Here is an 18,690-nt window from a genome sequence, read left to right as displayed (position 1 = left end):
CATCAGTCCACAGAATATTTGCCCAAAAGTCTTGGGGATAATCAAGATATTTTATGGCCAATGAGAGACGAGCCTTTGTGTTCTTTTTGGTCAGCAGTGGCTTTTGCCGTGGAACTCTCCCATGGATGCCGTTTTTGCCCAGTCTCTTTCTTATTGTTGAATGATGAATACTGACCTTAATTGAGGCAAGTAAGGCCGGCAGTTCCTTAGATGTTGTTCTGGGTTCTTTTATCACCTCCTGGATGAGTCGTCGTTGCGCTCTTGGAGTAATTTTGGTAGGCCGGCCGCTCCTGGGAAGGTTCACCACTGTTCCAAGTTTTCTCCATTTGTGGATAATGGCTCTGACCGAGGTTCGCTAGAGTCCCAAAGTCTCAGAAATGGCTTTATAAGCCTCTATTTGGTTTCTCATCTGTTCTTGAATTTCTTTAGATCACGGCATGATGTGTTGCTCTTTAAGCATGCTTCACTTCATCAGACAGATTCTATTTAAGTGATTTCTTCATTCAACTGGTCTGGTAGTAATCAGGCCTGGGTTTGGCTAGTGAAATTTAACTCAGCTTTCTAAATGTGGTTAATCACAGTTCTTTCATGATTTAACAGGAGGGGGGCAATTATTTTTTCACATAGGGCCAGGTAGGTTTGGACAGCTTTTTTCCCTTAATAATTGAAATCATAATTTAAAAAATTCATTTTGCATTTACTTGCATTATCTTTGTCTAATATTAAAATTAATTTGATGATCTGAATCTTTTAAGTGTGACAAATATGCAAAAAAAAAAAGGAAGGGGACAAAAACCTATCCACGCCACTATAGATAGATAGCTAGATAGATATAGATTTTTTGCAGGCTTTTGGCGTTTGATTAGGTCTGATAATTGTAAATGATTTGTTTCATATTGTATGTTTTGGTGCTATGTTATTAATATTTGATGTTTTTTATTTTTAGATTATATACTATTTATGTGCAGCACCTTGGTCCATTTTTATGGTTTTGATAAACCATATAAATAAAGGTTGAGTTGAGTTGAGTTGAGTTGAGTTGAGTTGGAAGGAAGGAAGGAAGGAAGGAAGGAAGGAAGGAAGGAAGGAAGGAAGGAAGGAAGAAAGGAAGGAAGGAAGGAAGGAAGGAAGGAAGGAAGGAAGGAAGGAAGGATGGATGGATGGATGGATGGATGGATATTTTATGAAAGAAGGTTATAAGGGTTTGAAATGACAGTGACACGAGGGTGAGTAAACGATGACAGAATTTCCATTATTAGGTGAACTGTTCCTTTAAGAGGTGTAGAGCTGGCTTACTTGTGTTTCCATGATGGCTGGAGACCTGGTCCCTTGCTACCATGACAGCTGTTCCCAGCTGAGAGCACTGACCCAAAAGACTCAACTCTCTCCACCTCAACAGTATTCTCAGAGGTCAACGTCTTCAAATGTAACTCTAGTAAACTTAAAGAAGTTTACCCATAAGTGGTTGTATTACTTTCCTGAAAAATGACTTCATGTTTGTAATCTTCATTCTTCTGGAAATCCATACACATTTTTGTTTCGTTTAGAAGATCTGTTTGCCAAACCTGATTCAATATGTGTGTATAAATGCACATAAAATGTCCATAAATCTCCTTAAGCACATCCACTCATAACCTTAAAGAGGTCACTTTTCTTTTCTTTGATTCCTCTGACAATGATTCATCCTTGTTGCCACGCCTTCGACTTCCCACGTAACGCTTCATCCTGACTGCGTAATATAGCATCACTGGCCAAGACTCCCCAAAGTCACAACCTCCATCCAGATACCTGGGACTGCAGTCTGCTGTCTGATTCCAGACGGGAAACTGCAAATGTGGTCAAGCAAGAGAGAACGCTAGCATTTACAGTCATGGAGACCAGAAGTCGTGGGAAGTGTGCTTTTATTCGAGAGTTTCAGTGGATTCTGGAGTCACTGTTTTATGCAGGTTTGGGATTTTGAAAGAAAACTGCAGATCATGGCTGTTCGCCACAAACAGAGGTGATGCTTTGCACTTATTTTTGCAGTTTTGTTTTCTTGAAGAATGATTTTTACTGCCGTGTAACCGAAGTACATTTAATGGGGCTGAACAAAACTGGGGGATATTGGGTAGAAGGTGAGGATGAACGTTTTGGTTACCTGTCAGCCAATAGTGTTGGAGGCAACTTTTACAAAGAAATGCGTGCAATGAATTCACAATTGACAATGAGCTGTGTCTTTTTTTCAGGGGAATCTATTTTAAATGGCTTAATGTATTTACCGTGGTCATCTACCGAGCTGCTAACCACTTGCTATAAGAGAACTGTTATGCTAATGTGATGTTCCTTTGAGAAATGTTTCTGGAACGAAGCCCCATCTTTTTAAAGCAGACAGCAGCGCCTCATTGGTAATTCATTAACAGTTTATTTTTATTCGGAGAAGACAAACAAAGTCAAAAATTGTAACCTAAAGAGTTAGGTTACAATTCAGATGAGACACCTAACTATAAGACACATTTCGGATATAATATGATGTTGTACATGTGCTAAATGCTGTCCATCATCCCTATAGTTCATACACGTTGTCAGGATAAATTCATGTTTATCTGGAAAATAACATTTTTAGTTGATTGTCTGCAATACTTCATAACAATGTTAATAGTTTCAGTTGTAGATAACAGGTTTTCTAACAATTCAAACTGCTTCCCCTTTCTCTCTTTCTTTCTCTCTCTTTTATTTTCTGTCAGGACACTGCACCAGCAGTTTGAGAGTTATAAGGAGCAGGTGAGGAAGATTGGGGCAGAAACGAAACGACAGCAGGCTGTCCATAAAGATGATGCACCTACTTGTGGCATCTGCCGTAAGACCAAGTTTGCAGATGGCTGTGGGCATCTGTGTTCCTACTGCCAGACCAAGTTCTGCGCCCGCTGTGGGGGAAGAGTGTCGCTGCGCTCAAATAACGTAAGAACCCGCTGAGAGACTTTCATTGCTTTTTTCCACTCACCCTCCATGTTGTCAGTTCCATTTCATTTTAAAATTTCATTTGTTTTATTATGCTTGCTTGAGTGTTCTTTTTTGTTTGTAACTACATACCGGCAGTGTTGGGGAAAGTTACTTTTAAAAGTAGTGCATTACAATATTGCATTACTCCATAAAAAAGTAACTAATTACGTTACTTAGTTACTTTTATGGAAAGTAATGTGTTACATTACTTTTGCGTTACTTTTAAAATATGGACAGGGCTTGCTTTTTTGTTTTTAAAATAAAAAAGTTATATTTTTTGGCAAATATAAAAGCCTTTTCACACCAAAAGTGAAATGAATAAGCCTCAGGCTGAAGGAAATGTAAAATTATGTCCGTACAGTAGAATGCAGAAGAAGAAATTTCAACACACTTCAGCAATAAAAAAAAAACACACAAATGTTTGTCTAGAGTAATTTGTGCTTATTAGTACGGTTGAACTGGATCATCGAAGGTCAGAAGCAAAGACATTGGTTAATAGAATGGGATTAAATACATAAAGGATATTTGTGTTTAACATTTCATTATTGCAGGTTTGCATTATATTCGGAGTTGCATTTTTTAAATTCATTTTGAGGAATACTGAATCTGTTTTTTTATTTTGTGAGTGAGATTAATTAATGCATATTCCTTTATTTTAGAAATACAGTAGCATCTTCTGATTTCTCTCAACATGGGGACAGGAGAGCTGTCAATCAATAAATTGGAAAAAAAAAGTTACTTGCATTATTTATTTGAAAAAGTAACTCAGATATTCTCTTGTAAATTAAAAAGTAATGCATTACTTTACTAGTTACTTGGAAAAAGTAATCTGATTACATAACTCGCGTTACTTGTAATGCGTTACCCCCAACACTGCATTCCGGTTATTTGGTTGATTCCCTGATGGGGAATTTGCTGAATCTGTATAAACCATACAAATCAGAACGATTACAGAGTCCAAATCCAGAATCCGTACAGTTAAATCTCAGTTTCTCCTATCTGCACAAGTCTACAGATTTGGACTGCGAATCCAAACCACCCACAGCTCCTCTGAGCTTTATAAAGACTCTTCTTTGAGTGAAATCTTCATTGACTTTGCTAAGAACCAGCAGGGTAATATGTGGGACCGTTTCCAGCGGCACAACCTGCGAGGGTCTATTTTAGGATCTCATCCTTGCCTGCTGTCTCTCTAAAGACGTCCCCCCCCCCTCCTCTAGAGTGTCTTACCTGAGAATGGACTCATCTCACTGGGCATGCTGAGGAACAATCTGCCTTAGTTCCGTCCTGCCCAGCTGGGTGAGGTCCCCTACTGTCACATCTAGTCCATTTCAAAGTTTTCAATAAGGAATAATAACAGTGGGGCTCTAAAAGCAGTTTTCTGTATTTACTGTTAATATGACAAAGTATATTATGGCAGCTCAACCATATAATTGTGTTTACATTAGGGATGCACAGGATATTGGTATCATATTAATAATAACTGGTCTGTATTGGTGATTTTAAGCTGATATCGGATGCTTAATTGTATCTGCCTATTTTAAGATCTAGGTCATCATCTACCACTAATTTTTATATGAAAATTCTGTCATTAATTACTTATCCTCATGCAGTTCCAAATCCATAAGATTTTCTAAACACAAATGAAGTATTTTTCATGAAACCTGAGAGATTCCTGTGCTTCCAGTTCTCATACTGTTGACAGTATGTGAACATTTAGGTGGAACTGACTTGCAATGGAGGGACAGAAATCTCTGGTTTAATAAAAATATTGTTTATTGTGAAATATATTTTGTTTTATTTATCATTATACAATTATAAAAACTCTTATGAGTTTGGAACAACATGAGGGTGAGTAATTGATTTTAGTTGAACTATCCTTTTGAAGATATAGAAAAATAATATGCCAAACTTTAAAATTTTTACAAGCATGATAGAGTGATTTGGTGTGCACATATAACATGCGTTTGTACATAAAAATTAGTTCATTTTCATGAAAAGTACAACAATCTTTATTAATGTTTTTAAAGGCATAGTAAATTCTGTTTCAGACCAGACATGTTAACTTGATTTATAACTCTGAACCTCCTCTGTTATTATGAGGACTTATTTTCTTATTCAAACAGTATTTTTCAGAACAAGTTTCAAGGAAAATTAAACATTCCTAAACGTAAAAACTCCAAAACATTGTTTTGGCAGCGATGCAGAAGAACCATTTTTAGTTCCCCAAAGAACCTTTCAGTAATCAGTTCTTAAATTAACCATTCTTTTCTTAGTGTGAAGAACATTTTAATTAATAATCTAAAGAACTTTTTCCACTAATAAGAACATGTTGTGGAATAGAAAGATTCCATGTATCTTAAAAGTTCTTCATGGAACCATCAATGGCAATAAAGAACCTTTATTTTAAGTGTACATACTGTGATGCCTAAATGCCCAAATTCACTTAACATAAGTATATATCAGTTACCAGCCATTAAATGAAAATAATTACCCGAAATTTCCATATAGCTGTATTCATAATTCTTAAATTACATTTTACTGTATATGTACATTATAAACAGAGGTAGATTATCTGTAAGAGTGTATGCCAGAGTTTTTATGTGCTTACCATCCTGCCATGCCTTGATCACTCAGACTTGCTTTTATGCTAATCAAAAAGGTAATATCCTCTTAATGGTCAAGATTAAGATTTTCTCCTGAGATTTTTATTTGTTGTTTACTTCTGATAATTCTCACTGTAAAGATCAATTGGTGTCAAATTCCCCTTGCCAGCACCCAGGATCAATCAATACCTTGAAAGGCCAAGGCTGCAACAGAGCACAGCTGTAGTTCTTGTGTTTCCCTGTTGGGGGCATTACAGAGACAAAGTCATGTACAGACCTCCTAAATCAAACACAATTTGTCTAAGAAATATGATGCTCAGGCACAGATTCAGCGAGGCCTCACTTGTGTTGAACAAGCATCCTGTGAGGCTGCTTGGACCCCTCATCTGCGTTTTGTGATGCTCTCATTTGGGTATGAGTGGAGAACATGTCTAGAGGTGTCAGTTCTGTTCTCACATTTCATCTCTACCAGAGAGCCATACATGACCATTGCTGGACATGCCTGCTGTTATGTATAGATTAGAAAACAAACCTTTGATCACCCACAGTTCAGCATTACATGTATTAAACATGATTTAAAATTAAAATTATTAAAGCATCTTTGATTGCCCTTGTCACTCTCTATGCATATGTCTGTTTTGACGCACAAGAGAAAACTTGGTGGCTTCACTAACACTTTTCCCTCCCACTCTTCCCTCTCCCCATCTCTTTTTCACACACTCTTTCCTTCCATTTCTCACCGTTTATTTTCAATTTTAATTTCACACTTTTTCTCTTCCACCTCCAACCCTCCTCCTTTCCCCCACTACCTCTGTTTGCTTGATTTTCATAAGAGAGAACATTAAAATATCTTAACATGCTCATACTTCCAAGTTTTATTAGCCATTTTTGTCTATTTACTATTTGATATATGTAAGAGGCAGCATAAGGACTTCATTGAATATTTTTGATGGATAATATAATTAACTATTCTTATCAAGAATGTTTTTCTACTGATGTTTAAATAAGAAACACTATTAAAATTAACATGCTCAACTCACAACAACTCGTTTTATGAGCCATATTTGTCTTTATATAGTTTTACTAATACTTTTAATGTATGAAAAAAAAAATATTTTTTATAATTTACTGACTCAAACCTTTACATTTTTTAATTAGAGTTTATGTACATTTAAATAAGAGACTTTTTGAAAATTCCCATAATTGCAAGTTTTATTATAACTTTTTATTATATGAAAAACCCCACAAAAGGACTTCAGTTAATTTTTTAGGTATAACTGCTATTGAATCAGACTCATCATTGACATAGTTAGTTTGTACTGATTCACACAAATAAATCAAACTTAACTATAGCATAATTTTGTACTACTTTTAAATCACACTTTTAAATTCACTGACATGAACAGTCTGATTTAATAAAACTAAACAACTGTAACATAATGTTACTGTCTTTTAAATAAAAGTACCTAGTTTCTAACTAGTCATTAGGAAATAAAAAGGGCAAATAATTGTGATTTTCATGACTCTCTGTACTGGAGACTCACACTGTCCTCTGTACATCTCCTCTCCTTTCACTGCTTCTCTGCCGCTCACTGCACAGAACAGACGCCGAGAGAGGTGACACTTCTCTGGGAAAGTCAGACCTCGCGTTCGTGGGACAGCACTGGCGAAATCTTCCAACTTAACAATAGCTAAGGTTAATTCAAAAAAGTCGCTAGGTTTGTCAGTATGACTATTCTATGGGAAAAAGCCACTAAAAGGGTCTGAAAGTTGCTAAATCTAGTGCTAAAGTCGCGCTCGTGTGTGTGAGACGCGGGAGCTGATGGCAGGGGGTGGTGAATATTTGTGGCGGTCAATGTGGATATTGTGGATGAGTTCTTCTGTGTCGTCACGTTCTATTAGTTCTACAGCTTCAGTTTCTGAACTTTCACGCTTAGTAACACATACAGCTGTTCCCTCACCACAGTGCAACAGTGAAAAGGAACCCCTTTCAAACAGTGTCGCGTTCCGAACGTTTTTTAAGCGACATACATATTACGTATTGTGGTATTTAAAAAATTCATATCATAACAAAAATAAACACCGGTATTCAGTATGAACCGGTATATCGCCCGGCACTAATAAATGTACACACACTCACACACACATAGCGTTCCTCTTCCGTCTCTCATTCCATTTGTGCTGACCTCAGGTCTGCAGTTAAATTCAATTAAACTTGTTTACTGTCTGATGTTTATGGGGTCTTCTGATACTTAGTTACTAGTGATCTCCCTGCACAAGAAAATCCTATTCATGCTATTCCGGAATACAGTGAAACCAATGTTCCTGCGCTCTCTCAGATGTAATCTCTCTCTTTCGCTCTCTCTCTCTCTGTCTCATAACAATGGCCAGGTCTTAGTGGCCTAGATTTTGAAATGTTTCCCTTTCTCTTCACTTCTCTAGTTGGGAGAGGAGCTCTAGAATCCAGCCTTTGCAAGATGAGAAGCTTTAATGGCTTTAGCTACCCTGGATATTGTTGTGAACTGGCCTTTGGAGAAAAAAAATGAATCAGAGATGAAAGTGAATCCATTGTGTGTACGGCTCGAATTTGATCTAATTCAAGGATTAAAGCCTTGGATTATTTTACCCATCCTCGACTGCACAAAATTAGTGATGAGTAATCTTGCCATCTAGCCATCTGCGTCTTTTACGAAGCATATTCAAAATTATTAGGTGTTGATTTTCTCAGTTCCTACTCAAACCCATCTAAACATGATCGGCAATACCAGTTTTCACCTATATGTGTGAATTACTTTCTGATTATCAATAAAAACTTGTCGTATTTTTCCATTGAGACAGACTAAAGGCCTGTGGTCCATCTTTTCAAGATCAGTGTTGCAGTGGTAGTTTCCCAGTGGCTCTGAGGGGAAGAGTGCGGGCAGCATTGTCTCGTCACTGGATTGAATAATGGGAAGGGCTAGCAATAGCGCTGTGGGATTAGCAGGGATTGCTAATCCTTCCTGAGAGTGTTTCTCTGGCTGACTGACAGCTGTGGGCCTCTGCACATCTGATTTACCTCAGATTACGCTGGAGCTGTGCCAACTGGATCCAATCAGGCCATGATGCTCTCTCGTCCCTTCTCTCTCACTCTCCCTCATATCCATCCCGTCCTAGAACAGCCTCTCTCCTCTTTAACATCAGGTCAATACCGAAATGCGACGCATTTGTCGGAAAGGTATCTCGCACTGGCGATTCTTAAAAAAAAATTATTCTGGATGTTCAGGGAGTTGAAGGTTGACCCTGTGAGAGGGGATCCATTATCTAGGAGGACGCCACCATGTGAGTAGCATGAAACAGTTAGTTTAATTTGATTCCTGTATGAAATATCAAGCATCTGTCATAACATTGCAGAACTATGAGGCATTTTTAGCTGCATCTGTTGCGAAATATACTGTTTTCGTGCATCATATAAGCTCTTGCTTTCATAAACCATTTGCCACTGATCATCAGGCGCTAAAGATGACTAACGTTACAGGCTTTTCGGGGGATGTCTGCTTTTCCGTTCTCACACCATTCATCCGATCGATAATGCATGCAGTGTTGGTTGCAGGGTGTGCATGTGATCTACACAGTTCTGTATCACACAGACCTTTGGCTTCCTTGTAGAATCACTGAGATCAGTAAAAAAAATAAGGTCCTTCTTGACCAAATGTTTCCTGCCGCCAAGACAGCCTTCATGTATTACAGTAGGAGTGGATTTACTGTCATTCTAAGGGTGCTTTAAGAGCCTAACTCTAGATCAATAGATTGGACCTCTGTGCTTTTAAAGCCGTGAACTTGTTGTCAAGGCGAGAGCTGTTCATTTGATTTAGCATTCCCGCTAATCATGTCAGATCAGGCCTGTCTAGCTGGCTAGCTAAAAAAAGAGAGAGTGTAAGAGAGAGGGTGAGAGAAATATGGGTAGAGGAAGTGAAGAAATATGGTGTCGGCGGAGGTATTTTAGGCAGCCTCAGCCATCCATCTCATGAATGAACCATTACAGGGCTCAATAATAGGGCTTCATTGGGGAAAAGGAAAGAGATGGAAGGAAGCAGATTGACAAATATGAGGCTGATGATATAATAACTTGTGCATTTGCAATGCAAAAATGTAGCCAGATGAAGAAAAATTATGACTGATTTCAGTTACTTCTTATTCAGAAGATAGTTAACCTCCATTGTAAAAATATACTTTTGATTTAATTTGATTTCTTCTTGTTTATATTTGTTAAGTATTGGTATTCTAGCAGTGGTGTTTAATTAGCATGTGAACAGATGCAAAGTAAAACCATGTTAATGATACCATCTACAGCCATATGTGTCTTTTTGGCTGTTGTAGGGCTGGACGATATGGCCAAAATTGATATCACGATATATTTCTTAATTTCGGTCGATATGATATAATTCCGATATCGATATGAACACTATTAAAAAAGCCTCATAAAAATGGCCAAGAACTGCCACAACAGATGTCTGTACCTACAAACGTATGACAAATTAATTAGCCAACTCTATGAAACCTACTCCTATAAAACTATATAATATTTTAGGAAAAATAAATAAATGTTCACCTTTTATTGGTATTTAGCCTTCATACAAACAAGAAATGTGAAATCAGTTCAAAAACCTTTGACTGGTAGTGTAGGCTTATTATTCTTATAGATTGAAACATGCATTAAACAGGATAACGAGTATGAAACATGCTCCGAGTTGCTTCAGAAAACAAAAAAATAGAGCAATAACAAAAAAATGTTGCTGGAAATGGCTTTATTATTGAAAATGCAAACTGATTGTCTGTCAGCAGGAGGCGCTGTGAGAGCGGTGGAACTAGCGGTTTCTCCTGTAATGGCTGTAAACAAAGCAGCTCCGCTCATGAATGCTACTTTATCAGATAAAAATGCCATCTAAACTATTCTGAAAACAGTCGTTTCCCATAAGAGATACATTCATATAAAACACCCACAACACGTTTTGATTTTGAAGCGTGCAGTGCTCATGTTTATTCAACAAAGTCAAATGGCACAAATAAATCAATGTATGGGAAACACTGATAATGTATATCGAAATATCAGAAATGTGTTTAAAAATCATATCACCGTTATTGAAAAAAATTATATCGCGATACATATTGATATTGAATTATTGTCCAGCCCTAGGCTGTTGTGTCACTCCTTGCTCCATATTCTAGCACCTTGTGCTACTGTAGGATCTGTCATGGTGCGTGTGGAGAAATGAAGCAAGGACTCAAGTGCAGGATGAATGGTTCTTTCTTTTAATAATAAAATGAAACAAAAACAACTCCGAGGGGGAAAAACAGACAGGCAGGCAAGGAACTGCACTACATGCAGATATAACACACACAATGAAAAACTACGGATCAGCACAGGATTACAGACACCAGGAGAATAAATGGGAAACCAAACGAGGAGGCTAACGAGGGAGACACAGGTGGAGCAACTTAAACAATAATGAGGTAACAAGATGGGCGGGGTCAGACAATAGACAGGCAGAGCACATGGCACCAAACAAACACAAGCCATGTGCTCACAGAATAACAGTGTCATCTGGTGGCCATCCTGGGCACACCAGCTGAAGACTGTGACAGGAGCATTGCAGTTTTGGAAACATTTTACAATAAGGTTCAATTTATTTGTTTCTGATTTATGTTACTTCCTATTCAAAAATACACACATGCAATGAAAATGATTCAAATCCTGATATATTGTTATATTGTTCAAATGTAAGCTTTTCTAAAGGTTCTTTTCTAGTTTTAATTGCATCTATAACCATTTAGTAGCATATTAAAAGTGATAATGTTGAGTTATAGGATTTATTTATTCATTCATTTATTTTGTAATGTCAAACTTATTCAGCATTGCTGTTTATAAATCACTTATTTCTGTGGTATGGTACAAAGTTGTGTTAAAACACAATTTAGTATTTTGAAACTCTATAACAAAAATGCATTAGCTTAAGTTGTAAGATACATAAAAGCCATGCATTTGCTAAAGTTGAGTAGCAAATATGGCCAAGTCAAAAGAGCTCTCATAAAAGCTATAGAGAAGAAACGGTTTGTTACATGAGAAAGTCTATGGACTGAAAGACACTACAGGTTTCTAGAGACAAAGTTGGCAGCTTTATTCATTTAAAATGTGTTGTACCAGAAAATCTTTGAGGGCATTGAAGAAAAAGCATACAATCATCATGGGGACTAAAATGCTTGATCAGAGCAACTGAGAAAACCCCTCAATTTACTGCCAAAGACTTGCAAGATGATCTGATGATATACAGGTGCATCTCAATAAATTAGAATGTCGTGGAAAAGTTCATTTATTTCAGTAATTCAACTCAAATTGTGAAACTCGTGTATTAAATAAATTCAATGCACACAGACTGAAGTAGTTTAAGTCTTTGGTTCTTTTAATTGTGATGATTTTGGCTCACATTTCACAAAAACCCACCAATTCTCTATCTCAACAAATTAGAATACTTCATAAGACCAATTTTTTTGTGAATTGTTGGCCTTCTCGAAAGTATGTTCATTTACTGTACATGTAGTAATTTGTTGAGATAGTGAATTGGTGGGTTTTTGTGAAATGTGAGCCAAAATCATCACAATTAAAAGAACCAAAGACTTAAACTACTTCAGTCTGTGTGCATTGAATTTATTTAATACACAAGTTTCACAATTTGAGTTGAATTACTGAAATAAATGAACTTTTCCACGACATTCAAATTAGTTTACTCACCAAACCCATAAGACTTTTGTTAATCTTTGAAACATAAATGGAGATATTTTTATTGAAACCTGACAGATTTCTGTTTGTCCACTGAAAGTCCACAGTGTTATGTTTTCAGAAGAGAAACAATTGTTTTATATGATGAATATGTTTAATTTAGGCCTTCAACTGAGCAATGCATATAAATCGATCACATCAAATATGGTAAATGTAAGGAGAAACATGCTTGCTTGCCGTATGAAAACCTGTGAAGTTAGTTATCTTGTGTCATGCAAGCATGTAAAATGTTTCGCAAGAACCAATGAGGTTTGTTCTTATACGTCAAGCAAATATGGTTGCCATATTTAATGAGCTATGTGCATTGCTCAATACTTTTTAATGTGTAAAAGTTTTGGTAGCATGGACTTTCAGTGGATACAAAAAATATTAAAAATATCTCTTCAGTCGTGTCCCAAAAATGAACAGAAGTCTTATGTTATGAATCTGAAATAACATGATGACAGTTTTTTTTTCTTGATTCTCTTCATTTGTGCTCTTAGTAGACCTCCAGTTATTAAATTGCACAATCTTTCAGGTCATTAAAGATGCCATAAATTCAGAGCTTTCAAGCTTTTTAGCTTTCAGATTATGTTTGTTATTAAATATCTTTTCATCCCAACTTCCTGTTTCAATAAGAACTAAGTTGAAAACTGTGCTTTTCAATCTATGTATGGGGTTTTTAGGTACCATCAGCTTTCAAGGCTTGCACTGTGATCTACAACCTTTGAATGGCTTTTCAAAATATAGCTGCCAACAGCAATTAGTGCAATCCAGCAGGTGTAGGAAACTGTGAAGAAGTAGATTGACTGACTTGAAAATAGCCTCTTTTGTACCTTATAGAACTTGATTTAGAGTGGTTGACTTGATTATGTAATATTGTAGCTCATATTTATACCTGCTCAACATTCAGTTCATATTCCTTGCCTATTGCTCAGAGAAATTGCTAGATTAAAATTATATTAGATAAATATAGTTAACAAATGTACAGTGTTTGATAGTGTGTGGATGCACTGTATTGTATGCATTTTATGTTTATATATGTCTGTCTCTGTCTTATTTTAAATGTATTTTTTAAAATACTGTAAAACAATGTAATTCAAGTATTCTGAATACCAATATATTAGCGATTCTGTAATCTTGATCATTTACAATGATCATCAATCTCTGCCTGCCTTAAACGCTTGTATTTGTCTATGCAGGTGATGTGGGTATGTAACCTGTGCAGGAAACAGCAGGAAATCCTAACTAAATCAGGAGAATGGTTTTCATCAGGGCCTGGGGGGAGGCCTCTTAGTGTGGGTGCTCCCCTCGGTGTCCCTGAGTTGGAGAAGGACAGGAAGTTGCGCTCCAGATCACAGGCTCCGGTTGCTAACGACACTCTGCCACACAGAGCTGGTGCTGGTGACCCCACCAAGGGAGCAGATACGATGCTTGCTTCACGCTCCCGCAGTGAACCACCACGAGACAAGTAGGCCAAAAAACATTACACAATTTGTACACATGCCAGTCCTAAGCTATATTTCTCAAAGCCTGCAAAGTATGCAATGCAGAGGTGCATATTTATGGGTGGCAACTGAAATAAGCTTTTGTATATTGTGTCAACTAAGGATGGGTCGTAAAGGTTGTCTTGTTGCCTTTCGGGTGAGATCAACTAGGATATATTTTTTTATTTATTTTGTATTGCTGCAGGGTAAAACCACAATAAAATGACCATCCCTGCAGCCTTACATGATTCACATCTGATTTGTATCCATATTCCACTTTACAGGATGGTTCAATTTCTTAATATGGGTTAGGTATCATGAACTAACAATGGACAATTTCATTTTTAATTCACATACACTAATTGTAAATTTTTACCATTTTAAAGTGTATAAATTAAAGATAAAGTTCACTCCAAAAAATAAAATTCTGTCATCATTTACTCACCCTTGTGTCATTCCAAACCTCTTTGAGTTTTGTTTATCTTTGGAACACAATTGAAGATTTAACCGACATAATTGCTTTATATGATTAATAGATTTAATTAAGGCTTTTACTAACATTTAAACGCTGGTCATCAACGTGGACATCAGACACATCAAATACAATAAACAAACCGTTCTTGCTTGATGCACAAGAAGCTCAAACATGTTTGCATGACACAACAGCAACCCCCAAAATGCTTGTCGAGCAAGCACATTTGAGCTTCTTTATAGATTTATACAGATTACTTTTACAATAATGTGGAGTTTTTGAAGAATGCATGGTTGTGTGAGCTTTTAATGAATGGCCAAAAATAGCTAATTTCAAAGAGCGAATAATATCTACATTTATATTTAATTGTATTATGAACAAACATGAATTAACAATGAACAATAGTATATTTATTAAGATTAGCTCAGAATTATAAATGCTTCAAAATGTGTTATATTGTCAATTGTTGTGGTTTGTTGTTACTTCATACCAAATGCATTATCTAATGTGGTCCCACTTTATATTAGGTGGCCTTAAAGGGATAGTTCACCCAAAAATGAAAATTCTGTCATGAATTACTCACCCTCATGTCGTTTCAAACCCGTAAGACCTTTGTTTATCTTCGGAACACAAATTAAGATATTTTTTAATGGAATCTGAGAGCTGTCTGACCCTGCATAGACAGCAACGCAACTGAAATGTTCCCAAGTCCAGAAACGTAGCAAGGAGATCTGTAAAATAATCCATGTGACATCAGGGGTTCAACCGTCATTTTACAAAGCTATGAGAATACTTTTTGTGCACAAAAGAAAAAGAAAAAAAGAAGACTTTATTCAACAATCCGTCTCCTCTGTGTCACCCTGTAGCGCCATTTCAGAGATGGGTCAACAGTGTAATTATGAATGTAATTACAGAAATTAATTACAGATGTAATTGCATGCAGGTATTTTTAAAATATAAGTACAACATGTATGTACTAAATACGTGCATTCTACCAAATTGTTAATTTAAATGTAATAACATAGTAGTTAAGGCCACCTAATATTAAGTGGGACAACTAATGTTAGTTGATTGGACCTTATTGCCATGTTTCAAGATGGCATGTCAGATTCTTAGTAGTTCCAGGGTTATGTGAAGCAATCCAAATTGTAGAGGGCTTTGTTAAGACCGAATATTCAGCTAGTCATTGGGTTCCCAGAACTGAATTTTCAAAATAGGCCTATGTGGTGTTACATATCCCTATTGTCAACATACAATTTGTTCTATTTTAAGCTGGACATTTAAACAAAATCTGTTTATCCTGACCTGTTTTCAACTGGCAGTATGTGGACTGCAGCTCCTGCCTTATAATCTCTTTATAGGATGACGTCTGTTGCTTGTCTTCCTATCAGATGCATATTCAACTAAATCCTTTTTGGATTTGAATCAACACAATTTAAAACACAGGGGTTAACAGGTGTTGTGCTATTTATTATAAATAACTGCTATTGTAGCAGTTGTGAATGCAAATTGGATGCAGCACTTCCAAATTCCAAATGCTATACAGTATCTCAAAGTATTTCCCACTTCTGTCTGCTGAATAATAGGAAGAGACCAGTGTCCCTGCATGAGCAGAATGGAAAGGTGATGGGACGTGGAGAGAGAAGGCGAGGCCCAGGCCGGTTGTCATCACAGGCCTCTGAAGACCGAGCTCCAGGTGAGAAGCGTGACAGTAGACGATTGGAGAAAGGCCACTCGCAGGAATATCCCAAAGATGAGCCCACCCATCCCGAGCGGCGAAGGAGACAGGAAGAGGAAGAGCGAGAGCGTCAAAGACGAGAGGAAGAGTATCAGACTCGGTACCGCAGTGACCCGAACCTCGCACGCTACCCTGTCAAACCACAGAAGGAGGAACAGGAAATGCGTATGCATGCCAAAGTGTCCAAAATGCGTCAGGAGCGTCATCACAGTGACCTAGCCATCAACGAAGTTGGATTAATGCAAGATGGGGGTGAGGCGGCTGGAAATCGCATGAGCAGGCAACGAGTGGCTAACAACGAAGACCGCAAAGCCCTTATAGAAACCCATCGAGCTTATTCTGTGGACAGGACCGTGGGGGGTGGCATTGGGGGACAAGGATCCCTCGCTAAACAGGGCCACGGTGGCCCTCAAGTGGGCCCTACTGGGCCCCCAGACCTCAGGGACGGACAGGACTGGGGCCCAAAGGGGCATCTGGAACCTGGGTCCGCAGCTTTTCTGCACAGGGCTAAGCGGGAAAAGGCTGCAGAAATCATGCGTAAAGATTCTTCTCTTAGCTCGGACCAATCTGAGTCGTTACGGCCACCTCCACCTAGAGCCTATAGACCCAAACGAGGCCTCAACAAAAGGCAGATGTCCATCAGTAGCTCGGAAGAAGAGGGCGGCTCCACGCCTGAATACACCAGCTGTGAGGACGTGGAGATCGAAAGTGTTAGTGAAAAAGGTAGGTGATCTTTATGTAGATAATTTTATTGTCAAATAGCCACAAATTCACTAAACACTCTTATTTACATACGCAATACAGTGGTAAATGTGGTGATAAGTAAAAATTTTATTTTAAATTGAATATTTTTTAGTGATCATGGCAGCAGTAAGTGTAAACAGATTGATGGTGTGTGTTTGGTGTGGGACACTGGGCCATGGGCACTGACACTATTTTATTGCACAAGGTTATTAAAGTAGCAGGTGTTTTAAAATAAAATGAAAAACTGTCTTTAGCCCTATTCAGACGGTAATTGTTTCACAGGGGGACGTAAGTGATTTTCACCATTTACAGGGGGTAGTTGGTGATTTTAATAGCGTCCGAATCCAGGATGTCTGTGTTTTTTTCTCAGCACCCCCGTAAAAATCCTCGGCCAAATTACCTACTGTTTTTTGACAAACACCAAGGTCGTGTGGTAATTTAATTTCGTTTATAATTTTTTTGAGCACTCCTGAACACCGTAAGGTAATGTTGTACTTTGGTGTAATTTGCATACATATTTATTTCTGAAATGCTGGAAAGTATTTAAAAGAACAATACTTCGTAACTGCTCCAGCACAGCGACTGGGAGCAAAAAGAGAAGAAAAGCACGTAAACATCTGAAATGGGTCTTTATTATGGCAGCAGCAGGTATTCAAGCGGGTTCAAAGGATCACAGAACTCGCTCCTCCACTGTGAATAAATCGCCATCAAAATCCACGAGATTTTATCACAGAGGTGATATTTAAATTGATTTTTACAGACGTCCATATGAGAAACTATTACCATCTGAATCGTTTTTTTTTTTTAGCGCCCACTGTTATATACATATATATATATATATATATATATATATATATATATATATATATATATATATATATATTGTTCTCAAAGTTTATAACTGTTCCTTCTGCATAATACTCACATCAAAGCCATAAATAGCATCATGTTACATACGCCATTGAAGCTGTTCAACCATGATGATCAGTCCTGAGTCTGAGGTCTGTGAAACAAACCCTGCTGATTCATGCAGTGAAGCTCCATTTGTTTATTTGGAACATTTTTAGGGCACCAGATTTGGGAATTAGGTCAGCAGCTCTCACAGAAAACCGCTGAGTGACTGACTGGCTGGCTTTCGTCAGTCCTGGGATGCAGCATGTTCCATTTGTGGACTTTTTCATATTCATCCTTGGGTAACCCATTCCAGCTCTGAGCATGATTACGCTTTGGCTCTTTCCATTACTCTCAGCTGCAGGTCGCAGAATTGTGAAAGTCCCTGGCATCATGTGTTTGTATTTAATTAAGCTCCAATTTTGTCAAATTATTAAAAAATTGTGAAAATGATATTTATCTGTGTGTGTTTAGGATCCAGAAAAGCTTGTTCTGAAATTAATCTTTGGAAGACAAAGTTTGACATTTTATTCCAAAATTCACTGCAATTTTCACCCCAGAATTTTTTCAAACACAGACATAATTTGAGACTTAAATGATATTGTAAATGTTTGTGTTTTAAAAGAGTTTGTTGAAGTTGACATAACTTCTCTCTATCACCACCGTCACCTCCTCCTATCCTGTCCTAAAAATGCAAAAGACAGTGATTGCACCAACACTGGAGATGAGATCAAATAGAATCCAAATGTTTTGATTGAATTTATTGATTTGATGCCAATATTGGGCTGCTGGTTATTTATCCTGAAAAAGTTATTTAATTTAACATTGGTTTTATCTTTCCTTGGTAACAAGAATGAACACGAATCTTGACATATTGTTTGTGATTGTTGTTGTGCAGGGGTATTTATTAAAATTGAGTAGGATTTAGGATTTATACTTACAAAAATGTTAACATAATTTTAAATAATTGTTGAACTCAATAT

General features: G+C 37.2%; 1 protein-coding gene across 1 annotated transcript in view; it reads left to right on the top strand.

Annotated features, from left to right (window-relative positions):
* Window positions 1-18,690, top strand: part of LOC107602755 (regulating synaptic membrane exocytosis protein 1-like) — a 64,198-nt gene that overhangs the window by 12,154 nt on the left and 33,354 nt on the right. The window contains exons 2-4 of the mRNA XM_016295328.1: window positions 2,724-2,937; window positions 13,578-13,846; window positions 15,921-16,795. Of these exons, the coding sequence (XP_016150814.1) occupies window positions 2,724-2,937; window positions 13,578-13,846; window positions 15,921-16,795 (1,358 nt within the window). The remainder of the gene's footprint in view (window positions 1-2,723; window positions 2,938-13,577; window positions 13,847-15,920; window positions 16,796-18,690) is intronic.

This window comes from Sinocyclocheilus grahami, unplaced genomic scaffold (assembly GCF_001515645.1).
Source record: "Sinocyclocheilus grahami isolate Dianchi unplaced genomic scaffold, SAMN03320097.WGS_v1.1 scaffold334.1, whole genome shotgun sequence".
Taxonomy (NCBI): domain Eukaryota; kingdom Metazoa; phylum Chordata; class Actinopteri; order Cypriniformes; family Cyprinidae; genus Sinocyclocheilus; species Sinocyclocheilus grahami.
The sequence above is the reverse complement of the archived record's forward strand: the minus strand, read 5'-3'. Positions and strand labels throughout refer to the sequence as shown.